Genomic DNA, 13,527 nt, shown 5'->3' with positions numbered 1-13,527 from the left:
GGACTTTTATGCCTGGGAGCTGGAAGGGGAGGAGTTCGGGGTGTGTGTGTAGGAGTGGCTTCTTGAATTTCGGTGTCCTCGGCTTGACGTCATGCTCTGTTGATTTGGTTCTTTTCCCGGGCGCGGGAAAATCTGTGAAGAAGAACCCGGAAACAACAGGGACTGCTCCATCTTGTTCACCTTCCTCCATCTTGTCCCTTTTCCTTCACCCAAACAATTTTGAAGTAAGTTTAATTTGGCTACTTAATAGTCTTTGGATTTACCCTGTGCTTTGACTTTTATATCTTTGTAATTTCCATCAGACAAAATTCTATATCATCTTCAAGGATTCTTCCTCAATTCCCCTGATTGAAAATAATTATTCTTTCCTTATTCTACAGAAATTGTTTCTCTGGTACAGAAACAATAGTAATAATTTTGGTGAATAGAGAATCAGTGAAAAAAAAATTGTACAGGAAAATTTTCTTACCCTTTTCACAAGTACTATTTTCACCTCTTTCAAAAATTTTTATTTATTAATTAAATGCTTGGTACTATTTTATTTTAAATTCATTTCTTAAATCTCATGCCCCAAGATTGAATCCAGTGGGAAGAGATAATTTTTTTAAACTTTTATTTTAAGTTCAGGGGTACATGTACATGTTTGTTATATGGGTGAACTTGTGTCATGGGGATTTGTTGTACAGATTATTTTGTCACCCAGATATTAAGTGTAGTACCCATTAGTTATTTTTCCTGACCTCTCCCTTCTCCCACTCTCCACCCTCCAATAGGTTCCATTGTCTGTTGTTCCCCTCTATGTGTCCATGTACTGTCATCATTTAGTTCCCATTTATAAGTGAGAACATGTGGTATTTGGTTTTCTGTTCCTGCATTAGTTTGCGAAGGATAATAGTTTCATCTCCATCTGTGTTCCTGCAAAAGACGTGATGTCATTCTTTTTTATGGTTGCATAGTATTCTGTGGTGATACTTAATTTTTTAATTGCAATGTCTACAATAATTTATGGAGTTCATTAAATTTATGTTATTTTGTAATGAGCATTTACTAATAAAATAATTCTATTGATAAATTTTATCATTAAAAAACAAATGAATTACTCTAAATTTTAATTTATAAGTGAATTCATGCCCCTGTACTGTGGGGCATGATAAAGATGATGATTATTTATAATGATAAAGATGATGATCCATAAAATGGGAAAAGATTTTCTGAATTTGTCTGTGTTTACATATAAAATACTACATTAACCAAAGAGAAAATAAAACATTGTTTCCTCATCATATGTAGTTTTTAAATAAATACATAAAAATTACATTTAGTAATTAATACACCATGATCAGAAATAACTAGTTCAAAAGAAGAATTTTTTTAGAAAGTAACTTTTTTCTTTAACAAGTTTATTAATTCTGTGTTCTTAATGTTTTCCTTTCCCTTCACCTAAGACTTTTCCAAGATTACCTATTAATTCACGTAATGATGCTACCCCCTCAAGTAATTTCACAGGGCAGGAAATATGATTCAGACTATATGTTATCATATTTATTTAAAAAATATAATTTCTTGAGCTTTTGGGTTCATTTTCAAACCTTAACATAAACACGATATCGTTTTTACTTCTTACACAAATTAACACCCTGAGTTTTAAGCAGTAAAGAGAATATTGGTTTATGCTGTTTTGTTTGAGATGACATTTAAAAAATATGTCCATTTTGGAAGCTTGAGTTGCATCTGAATGATACTGATCACCTTGGAATGGTGGAAGAGTTCTCCTTACTAACAATGTTGAGAGAAAATTACATTGTTCAGCTCTTGTTTCCACAGATAGTATGGAGGAGGGCATCTATTAGAGGTAAATCTTTTCTTTGGAAGCAGCTTTAAGTCTTTGTGTATTGATAAAGAGAAGAAAAAGCTCCCAGGAACATTTTCTTATCCTTTCACAAGTGGTGTTTTTACCTCCTTTAAAAATTGTAAGCAGGGCCAGGCGTGGTGGCTCACGCCTGCAATCCCAGCACTTTGGGAGGCCAAGGCAGGTAGACTGATTGAGGCCAGAAGTTTGAGACCAGCCTGGCCAACATGGCAAAAATCCGTCTCTACTAAAAATACAAAAAATTTAGCCAGGTTTGGTGGTGCGCACTTATAGTTCCAGCTACTCGGGAGGCTGAGGCACAAGAATTGCTTGAATCTGGGAGATGGAGGTTGCAGTGAGTCAAAATCATGCAACTGCACTCCAGCCTGGGCAACAGAGCAACACTGTCTCAAAAAAAAAAAAAAAAAAAAAAAAAAAAAAAAAATTACCTATTAGTTAAATGCTTGGTATTATTCTTCATTTCTTTAATCTCATAGTGTTTTGACTATTTTGTAATTCTTAGAATGATTGTCCTAATAGAATGCAAACTCTAGTTTTGCAGGTCAATTTCCACTTTTTTGGTCAGTTTAAAATATAAAAAAATCCAAATTTAAAATAGTCACTATATTCTAGAAGAGAAAACTGATTGAGTTCATTTTTATAATTTTTGACATGTTTTAAATCTTAAACGATAACAGCAATTCAAAATACACTCAACAAATTTCTCTAACAACAACATGTATTTCTATATACCAAGAGTATGATCCTACTTATCCATTTGTAGTTAAAAAAAATTCAAACAGTATGGAGATTTCGCAAAGAACTAAAAATAGAACTACCATTCAACCCAGAAATCTCACCACTGGGCATCTACCCAAAATAATAGAAATAATTATATAAAAATACCTGTTTTTAAAATTTTTTATTTTGTTATTTTTCTTTTTCAACTTTTAGAATCAAGGAATACATACACAGGTTTGTTACAAAGCTATATCACATGATGCTGAGGTTTGAGGTATGACTGAACTCATCACTCAGGTAGTGAGCATAGTACCCAATAGACAGTGTTTCAGCCCTTGCCCTTCTCCTTCTCTCCTTCCTCTAATAGCCCCCAGTGTCTATTGTTTCCATCTTTATATCCATGTGAACCAAATGTTTTGTTCCCACTTATAAGTGAGAACATAAGGTATTTGGTTTTCTGTTCCTTCATTAATTTGCTCAGCATAATGGCCTTCAGCTGCATCTATGTTGCTGCAAAGGACGTGATTTCATTCTTCATTCTTTTTTATGGCTGCATAGTAGTCCATAGTGTATATGTACCACATTTTCTTTGTCCAATCCACTGTTGATGGGCACCTGGGTTGATTCCATGTTTTTACTATTGTGAATAGCACTGCAATGAACATATGGGTACACGTGTCCTGTTAGTAGAACAGTTTATTTTTCTTTGGGTTTATACCTAGTAACGGGATTGCTAGGTCAAACAGCTATTCGACTCCCAGTTCCTTAAGAATTCTCCAAACTGTTTTCCACAGTAGTTAGACTAATTTGCATTCCCACCAACATTGTGTTAGTGTCCCCTTTTCTCTGCAGTCTCACCAACGTGTTAGTTTTTGACTTAACAAAAGCCATCCAATGCAAACTTTAAGAGAGAAATGCCCATGTCAGGATTTGCCACAGAATGGAGTGTGTACCAGATGCTATGTGGCTGGTTGTTGCTTGAGTGTTAAATCACCATGAGACCAATGCTCCTTAGCCACCCCATGGATTGCATCAATTATAGAGTAGTAAAATATACTAAAGTGAGAAATGGATGTAGCAGCTGGCAGTATACATAATTTGGAAAATATCAGGAAATATGTAAATAACCTTCTAGCATTACAATGTTTTAGCTGTTCTGTGCTTATACTTCATAAAACTTAAGTTTTTGAGAGACAATTTTTCTTCCAATTAGGGAATAGCAAAGAGTATGCAACAGGCAAATTTGGGTCTTCTTCATATCTGATGAAGTTATAGTATAAAAAAGCAAACTGGCTAGGGTATCTGAACAATGGGTTCAAGGCTTTGCAGCACAACTAGCTGGTTGGGATTATTTAACCTCTCTATTTCTAGATTCCTTGTCTAGAAAATGAGAGAATTGGGTAAGAGGTTATCTGAGATGACTTAAATTCTACAATAGTTTTATTCATAAAGAGCAAAAGGTAGGCAAGAAGCACTACAACTATTTCCCTTCAAAAGGATTAGGCCTTCAAAATAAGTTTATTTCATTTACATTATCTCAGCCACATTATTGCTGCTACTCTATACATATTTTACAGAATTAAGTAAAATTACCTGGCTAGTTTCTTTTTGTCAAGTCAGCTTTATGCCTAGTAAGCAATCTATGTATGTGTTTCCATTTTATTTATTCAACATAAACAGTAGTGTTGCAAAGAGAAACACAACTTGGTAATGGATTTAAATAGTTGGTTAATTATTGTTGTTAGGAACTTAAAGCCATATCCCAGAGTTTTATTTTAAGTCTAGAAATGAATAGAAACTCTATGAAGGCAGAAACCATGTCTGTCTTCTTCACCTGTATATTCACAGAGCCATGACTAGCACTCAACACCTAGTTGCTTCTAAGTAAATATTGTTGAATATATGAATAACTACAGAGTGCTTTTGAAGAATATCTGCTTGCCAATTGAAAGCTCTATGATTCAGTTCGATGAAATTGATTAAGCCATATTTCATGTATTTTTCTGACATAATTGGCAACAGTAGGGAAAAAATTCCCTGTAAGTGGGGAAAACTCTAGTATTTCCTCAATAACTCTTTCTACTTTAGGATTGTCATAATTTTTTTGCTATTCTAGATTAATTTACAGTTAATCTTATAAATCAATAAAATTCAATAAAAATATATATTTTTTCTTCAATGAACCATTTCCAGCGATGCTTTCAGTTGGCAAACTCTTTCCTTATTATATTAAGCATGACCTATTGCTTAATAGCATGCAATCTTGAAAAATCTTTTGAAGAGAAAAATGACTTCAGATATCTGAAGATATTGACCGATACTCTACGTTCCTTTTCAATTTCCTTTCAGAAATGTACATTTTCATTCAATTTTTCAATTAAAAGTTTTAATATAAATATTTCTCTAAAGAAAAATATGGCTGGTGGATGTAGACAGGGCTTCTTTTGTAACTTCCAAGAACAAGGCATCTTGGTTGGTAAGATTGGTGCTACAGGCCTCAAGACCCATAGGATTCACAATGTGAGTTATGTGCTATTCATTAGACAGTATCAAGGGATGCAATACATTTTCTGTACATTTTTTGACACATTATTTAAAATCAGAAAGAAATTTAAAAGGCTTATCTAAAGTGCCTAGCCATATTCACCCTCAAAATGGTATAATCAAATAATGGCATTGACCTTAGAATATCTGAGTATTTGTTGACTGTTAATATATATGGTACATTATATATCTTTGGTGGATGTATTTGTGATTACAAGGTGCAAGGTCTCCATAGAGAATACTGACCACAAAGCACTTACTGTTGGGTGTAATGTATGTTACCGTATCGTGTTACTGTGTGTCGAGATGTCACTGGGGATGTGGAGTCAACGGTTTGGCTTATGGGAAGGTCTGGGCTCACCATTTGCATCACTTGAATTTCTGGCCCTACTAAAATATTGCCACTCATCACAGGTCCCATACAAACATCAGTCATGCTACTATTGCTCATGTCAGGCACACCAGGACTAGCCAGTACTCTCTCAGCATAGATTACATTGTTGTAATCTGCTAACTCAGCAGGTACACAAATATTCCCTTGAATATCATAGACAGGTGCCAGTACTGCTTCGGTTACTACAACACTGGGTGCAAGTTGAGGATCAAAAATAATTGTAGTGGGTTGCACACATTGATCAGCAGTACCGAAAGTCTCAGTCACAATAATATCCCCATGAACCACGGGTTCAGATGCTGCCACTTCTTCTTGGAATTCAGCTTCTGAGGGAGTCAATCCTGAAGATTCATTAACAAAGTAATTAGGTCCGAGCAAAGGGAGGTCAGTACTGATCGGTATACAAGCCTGGTGTGAAGGAAATGGTTCAATTTCTGTGTTTAAGCAGATCTCAGCAAGAGTCCTAAATTTTGGATCTACAGTTTCCATGCAGGTTTCATCTAAGTCATCCACAATCCAACTGCAACAACCAATAGAGCCTACGGGAGACCCTACTCCCTCGTGGTCATAAATGAGCAAGCAGTCATTGGCTGGTCGACCTTCATCTTCATCTGCATAAGCATATGCTTTCTAAAATTAAAAGGGAGTGCAGAATTAGAAATTTCTTTTCCCCTAAAATAAGGAAGAATAACAGCAATCCCTCAGAGAGACTTCTAAGTAAGTTGTTATGGAATAAACTGAATAATGGTATCAGTCACTCATTAAAATAATTGATACTATTCATGCACATTCTGTGATAGTATTTGTAACTACCAATTTTAAGATATAGTTTACAATTGCAACAACATCTTCAGCATTTTTTTTTTCGTAAAGAATAATGGTGAAATTCATGTATCACCAGATGGGGAATAAAGCAGGCTAACTGAAATATGAGATAAAATGGGTTGTTATTTAAGCCGAGTAAACTTACTAAATAGGAATTCATGAGGGGATTTATTTACTCTTGATGCTACTCTATTAGGCCAACTCAATGTCTATAGGGCTTTTTTTTTTTTTTTTTTTGCTGATAGACCCATGATCTTTTTTCTTTTTTTCATGGATACATAATAGTTGTATATATTTATGGAGCACATGGGATGTCTTGAAACAGGTATACAATGCATAACGATAAAATCAGGGTAATCAGGGTATCTCTCACTTCAAGCATTTATGATATCTTTGTGTTAGGGACGTTCCGGTTCTATTTTAGTTCTTCTAAAATGTATAATAAATTATTGTTAACTATAGTCATCCTGTTGTGCTACCAAATACTAGATCTTCTTTATTCTATCTAACAGTATTTTCGTACCTATTAACCATGTCCACTTTGTTTCCCCTCCCTACTACCCTTGTCAGCCTCCAGAAACATCATTCTACTCTCTATCTCCATGAATTTGTTTTTTTCTTTTAGCTTCCACAAATGAGTGAGAACATGTCAAGTTAGTCTTTCTATGCCTGGCTTATTTCACTAAACACAATGTCTTTCAGTTCCATCCATGTTGTTGCAAATGACAAGATTTCATTTTTTTATGGCTGAATAATATTCCATTGTGTATGTGCATCACATTTTAAAAGTCCAATCATCCGTTGATGATTGTATTGGTTGATTCCATGTATTGGCCTCGTGACTAGTGCTGCAATAAACATGGGGGTGCATATATATATTTCTTTGATATACTGATTTCCTTTCTTTTGTATATATACCCAGTAGTGCTGTTGCTGGACCCCTTTTCTTAGTGAAGGTCAGTTGGTGGATAAGTCACTGGACTGAGAATAGGAGAGCTATCTTAGGTCTTAATCTAGCACAAGGCGTGGTGATGCTGTGTTCCTGAGTTTTAACTTCTTTCGTTCCCAATTCTGTCTTTATATTTTCTCTTTTCTGTTGGAGGCTCCCGGAGAACATGAAGGACATCAAAAAAAGAGGTCATAAATGCACGTTTTTTCCCCCTTGATGAACACTTTCCTGCTTTGCTACTGCTATGGGAAACAAGGTGAGGAATCAAGGAAACGGAAGATAGAAAAATGGAAAAGGGAAGTGGAGAATGATGAGGGGTGTGACCTTGTTCACAGTACTAAGATGTGCTATGGAAGTTGAATATGAAATCCTGCGGCAAATTAGTATTTTACGCTTTAAGAAGCGAAATTTTTTTATTCAGGTTTGGGATAGGGTTGAGAATAACACTATATTTCAGAAGAGGCTTACTGCTATTGTATTTTACTATTATTATTCAGTCTCAAGACGATTGTGTGTGTGAGGGCATTACCTCCGAGAAGTAGCTGTCCAAGAAAGCCATGTTGACGTCGGAGTCAGCGTAGTCCCGCAGGGTTCCCATGGTAGAGCTCCTCTTCCTTGCGGCCCCTGCGGCCCCCGCGACTCCTGCGGCTCCTGCGGCCCCTGCGGCCCCTGCGGCCATGAGGCCAGCGGCTGTCCCCATCCCTGTGTTGAGCTCCACTCCCGATACACCTCCTTCCACCGTGCCCCCGGCTGCATAGGTGTTGGTGTAGATTTCTGAAAAGGGAGGATGTTGGTGTAACAGCGCTCGAGTTGCCTGCAGCGCGTATCTGCCTAAAACGCTGCCGCCGCCATCTGCGGTGCCACCACCACCCAGCGCTAAAAAGCTGACAGAGAGCGCTAGGAGTTACACCGATACATCTCCAGGCTTGTTGACCAAAGAAAAGTAAATTAATGACACAGAGGGAGTCAGTGGTGGGACGTGGCCTTCCCACATTTGCACAGACTTCGCCCTAGACCTAAAGGTGTAGAACTTGCCAAAAGGAGCTGCAAGCAGGCCCCCGTTCCCGCCGTGGCCGCTGCGGGCTTGACCCATCCGGGAGCCCTCCAAAGCAAGGCCAGCGGCGTGACTGCAGAAACTGAGCTCATAGTCCTCCTTCTGGAACAAGATGCAGCTGGGCTCACAGGGATGTTCAGTCACAGAGCTTTTTTGCATGCAAAGGGCCAAACTTGGAATACTAAGGAACAATCAGAGAAAGCTCACATGCACTGCAGAATTAAGCACCCTTTCTATTTGGTGCAATCATTGCCAGATAGCTAAGTAGTGTGTTCAATATTCTTAGATATACGTGGGGCTGGTAAGATAGGAGAGTTTAAGACACTCTCTTGAGGCAAAAGCTTGTCTGAATTTAAGAAAAGTTTTTCAGTGTATTATTAGAGTACATTTACTACCTTTTCTTTAGCTCTTTTTCTTTTTTTTAAACCAGCTTGTGTTATAAATAATGACTACAGTAGCATGTACTCTGTGCCAGGCACTATTCTAACGCAGATTTTGTGATATATGTATATATACATATTTATATATGTGTGTGTATATATACACACACACACATATGTTATACATTATAAAATAATCTATACAATATATGTATGTATGATATATTACATATATAATATGTATTATTTACTCCTCACAGCAACACTTTAAAGTAGGTACTATCATAAGCTCAATTTCAAAGATAAGGAAACTGAGGCCCAGGGAGGTTAAATGTCTTGACTAAGGACTTATTACTACAGGTTGAACATCCCAAATCCAATAATCAAGAATCCAAAATGCTCCTATGTCTGAAACTTTTTGATCACCATGGCACAAAAAGGTTGAGCCAAACTCAAACTCATGGTCCTGTGCATTTCGGATAAAAACCATGCAGCCCTTAAGCAAGTGGCAGAGCTGGGAATCAAACCCAAGCATTCTGCTTCCAGAGTTTGCTCTTTTAACTGCTGTGTCATACTTCACTGTCTGTAGTTTCAGATAGAAAAAAAAAAGTGGCTACTTCAAACAGGTCACACTTCCTCTAATTATACTGTCAAAAGATTGACAGACTTTTCCATAAGGTACTTTTACATGAAGTTGGTTTCTGGTTGAATAATTGTGAAAAATTTAAAAGGAAAAGCAGATTTTGGTGTTTACTGACCAGAGGAATCCATCCGATCCTGGGTATTTGAGGCTGTCATGGGTGCACATATATTTGACACATCCTGAAAAGAAAAATAAACATTTGAAAAACAAATGCTTTATGTTAAACATTTAAACACTGACATCTGTTCATTTTTGTGCAGCATGTAATTGTTAAGACATGCTCAATTTCCACTGAAACGCCACACTTCTCTGGAAAGTGATAGTCCACTCACCCTGTCCTCCGGATGGGCCCCTTCAATTCTCCAAGACTGCATCACTCCTTCTCCGCCCTCAGGCACAGGAGCAAATCTTGTTCCCAGGCCTTCAGGCTGCCTCTGTTTGCAGCAACACAGTAGCAGCAAGAGTGGAGCCACTGCTCAAGAAAGTGACAACGAGTTTACACAAATTGCTCAGTTTAGGAAGTCACTGGATGAATCATTTTGGGGAGCATTTGGTGGCATTATATTTAGAACAAAAATACAAATATATGTATTTAGAACAAAAATACAAATATATGTATTTAGAACAAAAATACAAATATATGTATTTAGAACAAAAATACAAATATATGTAAGAAAATCTCATTTTTTTTCCTTTAGAGGATTGAGTATACATATCCAAGTTTATAAATACAACACCACCAAATCACATAGAACTTAAGCGCTAGATGGCAAGGAGTTTGAGATCAGGTAATTGAATTTCTTTACTGACAGATTAGGAAAGTAAGGTCGCCTTTAGTCTAAGACTCCTGAGCTGGTTGGAGCAGATACACACACACATGTAAGTTAAACACATCGTGAATATATGTTATCAAGAGGATTGAATACAGGATTCAGCTATGGGACCTGGAGATAGGACCTTTCTTCAATCCTTATTACAGTTACACTTAAAATAGAAGTCAAATAATACTCACTAAATTTAATGGAGATATTTACAATTATTTTAAGACTTGTTTGCAGACTATAATGAAAAATTAAAGCTATCAAAAATGTTTAGCTATCCAAGTGTTTCTTCCAAGAGGAAATTTCCTATTTGCTACCCTAATAATCACCTCAATTCTATATTTTAATCCATAAATATAGACACTGCTTAAGTTTTCTAAGATTCTAGAATACACTCTGTTTAGTTCTTTGGGCCCACTCTAGTTGCTTTCCATACTTTCCCAATTCTCTAGCATGGCATGCATTTTACTAAGTGGGTTAATTAAAGATAAAGAATAGAAGGATAAATGCTTGAGGAGATGGATGCCCTGTTCTCCAGGATGTGATTATTTCACATTGCATGCCTCTATCAAAGCAGCTAATGTACCCCATAAATATGTATACCTATTATGTACTCACAAAAATTAAAAATTAAAAACAGATACAAAATCAGCTTTAATCTTATTACAACAATTAATTTGGCAATTTTGCCATCTGCACTATGAACAGTGAAAAGTTAAGTTATACATTTCCATAGCATTTTCTGGAAAAGGGCTAAAACTAGAATTGGTAGCCCCTAGGCCATGGTTCCACCTATTCTATATTTCTGTGAATTTAAATGTGAGCTGGATCACGTACCATTGCAGGCATGAACTCTAACAAAGGTACTATCTAATAAATGAAGTGTTTTTAGCGCGTACCCAATACAATTACTGTATGTGTAATCTCATTTGGAGCTAACATCAAAAGTGTCAATTTGAGGCCCTTCGGGAACATAGGTTTGGGCTCAGATCCCTCCCACTACCATCACACTGCCTCCTGTCTCCTAAAATCGACCATGGACTTCTCCGTTGAAAACAAGTGTCCATCGGGGTATTCCTCTCCTATTCTACAATCAGTTGAATAAGTCTGCTGCTTTCTTTGACCGGGTCAGGAAAAGTCTTGAAACTCTTAGTGCTAACCTTTTGGAAATGCAGCTGGCACTGGGTTTTTAACCCTGAACTGAACATTAGTTTCACCAAAGGGCTTGAACATGCCGATGCTTAGTCTCATCTTGAGTATGACCCAAGCATGAGTAATTTTGGAAGACCTTTAACTAATTCTTATGTACAACTGGGGTTGAGAACCACTAACTCAAAGCTTACCTGCAACCACTACTCAATTGCTGTAGAGTTACGTTCTGGGAAAATATCTCTAATATCATTGTGAGAATCACTCATGATCTTTGCATAGCTTTGAAACCTCGCAGATTATTTCAAGAAAGAAATCCTCCCCAAAAGTCAGCTGTTATTTTTTGTGCCTTGAAATGATTACATTTTAATTAGTGCTCATCCCTGAAAACATAGCAACAATACAGTCTGACAAATTTAATTCTCAAATTTTACAACCCAGCTTTTGATCCCCATGAAACCTAAGTATTGCAAGGGCAACCTAAAATGTATGAAGTATCCTTCCTCTGAGGATCTATATGTTTAAAAAAACACTACGGGGAAAGGAGGGCCCTTTTTGGGAAAGTTTTCTTTGGGGATCTTGCCGTTTCTGTGACCATAGTCTTCGTTTAGGCACTCACCCAGAACCCGGAGGGTAATTCTCTGTTCTAGTCTCTTCTCCCTGCTTCCTACTGCAGGGTCAGCTGTGCTCATCAGCCCTCATCGACTCTTCTGTGCCACGGTACTGAAGCCCAGAATGCCTAGTGCGTCATGAACATGCCTCCATGCTGGCTCCCAGCCTCCCTTTTAGCCTCTGTACTCCTAGGTGTGCTATGCTCTTCCATATCTTGCTCCCTTGTGTGTGTGTGTGTGTGTGTGTGTGTTTGTCTTTGATTACCTTTCAAATTTCCTTAGACAGCATCCTCCTTTAAAAGAAATCCTCAGCAGGGCACAGTGGCTCATGCCTGTAATCCCAGCACTTTGGGAAGCTGAGGTGGGTGGATCACGAGGTCACGAGTTGGAGACCATCCTGGCTATCACGGTGAAACCCTGCCTCTACTAAAAATACAAAAATTAGCCAGTCGTGGTGGTGGGCGCCTGTAGTCCCAGCTACTTGGGAGACTGAGGCAGGAGAATAGTTTGAACCCAGGAGGTGGAAGTTTGCAGTGAGCCAAGATTGCGCCACTGTACTCCAGCCTGGGCAATAGAGCAAGACTCCATCTCAAAAAAAAAAGAAAAAAGAAAAAAGAAAAAAATATCCTCAGCTTTTCAGGCTTACCTCAAAATCCACTTTTCCAAAAAGATTGTCCTAACTTTTCCATAGAAATTTCCATGATGGGATTTGTTTTGTGCTTTTATGTAGTATATGTAGTGATTTGCATGTGTTTCCCATTTTTAGGACTCTCACTCACTCTAGGTTTTCTTAGTTATCATTGTGGATTAAGTGCATATCCTTGTCTGTGCCATTGTTTATTTCTAAGGCACTCAGAAATTGCTAGAGATACCAAAAAGAAATGGCTACATGAACCTAACCATCCCAGTGAACCTCGTTACAGTCCTATTTTGAAGAACTGTTGAAAAGAAGGATTTAATTGAGTACTTACAAAGCAGTAGCAGGATGCCCAGAACCATCATGCCGATTCCTGCTGGTCCAAGACCAACATTTGAAACTCCAGCTTGGTCTTCAGTGACAGGCCCATACGTGTCACCAGTTACATCCTCTGTGTAGATGCCCGTGGCACCAGAGTCCAGGCACATGTGGTTGTCATCGCAGTCGCAGGCATATAACTGCACCATCTGTGCCAATTCGCATGCTCTGTTATAACTGTCCTTCACCAGGATTGGGATTTCATAAAATCCTGGAGATAAAACCTGCTTAGCCGTAAGGATTGCTGAGGTAGCTGAAATGGAAGAGAGGAAACAGAACAGAAAATAAATGGAAATTCCTTGGTTGTTGGGGGGGTGGTGGTTAACTCTCCCTAATACCAAACATCGACTTAAAACACTTGATTTTTTTCATGCTTTCTTAGTCATAAAGCACCTTGTACTTTTTTTTTTAAATTTATTTTTTATTATTATTATACTTTAAGTTCTAGGGTATATGTGCATAACGTGCAGGTTTGTTACATATGTATACTTGTGCCATGTTGGTGTGCTGCACCCATCAACTCGTCAGCACCCATCAACTCGTCATTTACAT

The 13,527-nt window shown here is 37.6% G+C and overlaps 1 protein-coding gene across 2 annotated transcripts in view; it reads right to left on the bottom strand.

Annotated features, from left to right (window-relative positions):
• Positions 1-5,390: 5,390 nt before the first annotated feature.
• Positions 5,391-13,527, bottom strand: part of DSG4 (desmoglein 4) — a 37,927-nt gene continuing 29,790 nt past the window's right edge. The window contains exons 12-16 of one of the 2 annotated variants that reach the window (XM_011974370.1): positions 12,932-13,228; positions 9,712-9,851; positions 9,495-9,558; positions 7,832-8,076; positions 5,391-6,158 (exon numbers count right to left, since the gene is read on the bottom strand). In XM_011974370.1, coding sequence (XP_011829760.1) covers positions 5,391-6,158; positions 7,832-8,076; positions 9,495-9,558; positions 9,712-9,851; positions 12,932-13,228 — 1,514 coding nt within the window. Of the gene's footprint in view, positions 6,159-7,831; positions 8,200-9,494; positions 9,559-9,707; positions 9,852-12,931; positions 13,229-13,527 lie in introns of both variants that reach the window. The other variant, XM_011974369.1, reaches the window with a different exon arrangement.

This window comes from Mandrillus leucophaeus, unplaced genomic scaffold (assembly GCF_000951045.1).
Source record: "Mandrillus leucophaeus isolate KB7577 unplaced genomic scaffold, Mleu.le_1.0 Scaffold145, whole genome shotgun sequence".
Taxonomy (NCBI): domain Eukaryota; kingdom Metazoa; phylum Chordata; class Mammalia; order Primates; family Cercopithecidae; genus Mandrillus; species Mandrillus leucophaeus.
The sequence above is the reverse complement of the archived record's forward strand: the minus strand, read 5'-3'. Positions and strand labels throughout refer to the sequence as shown.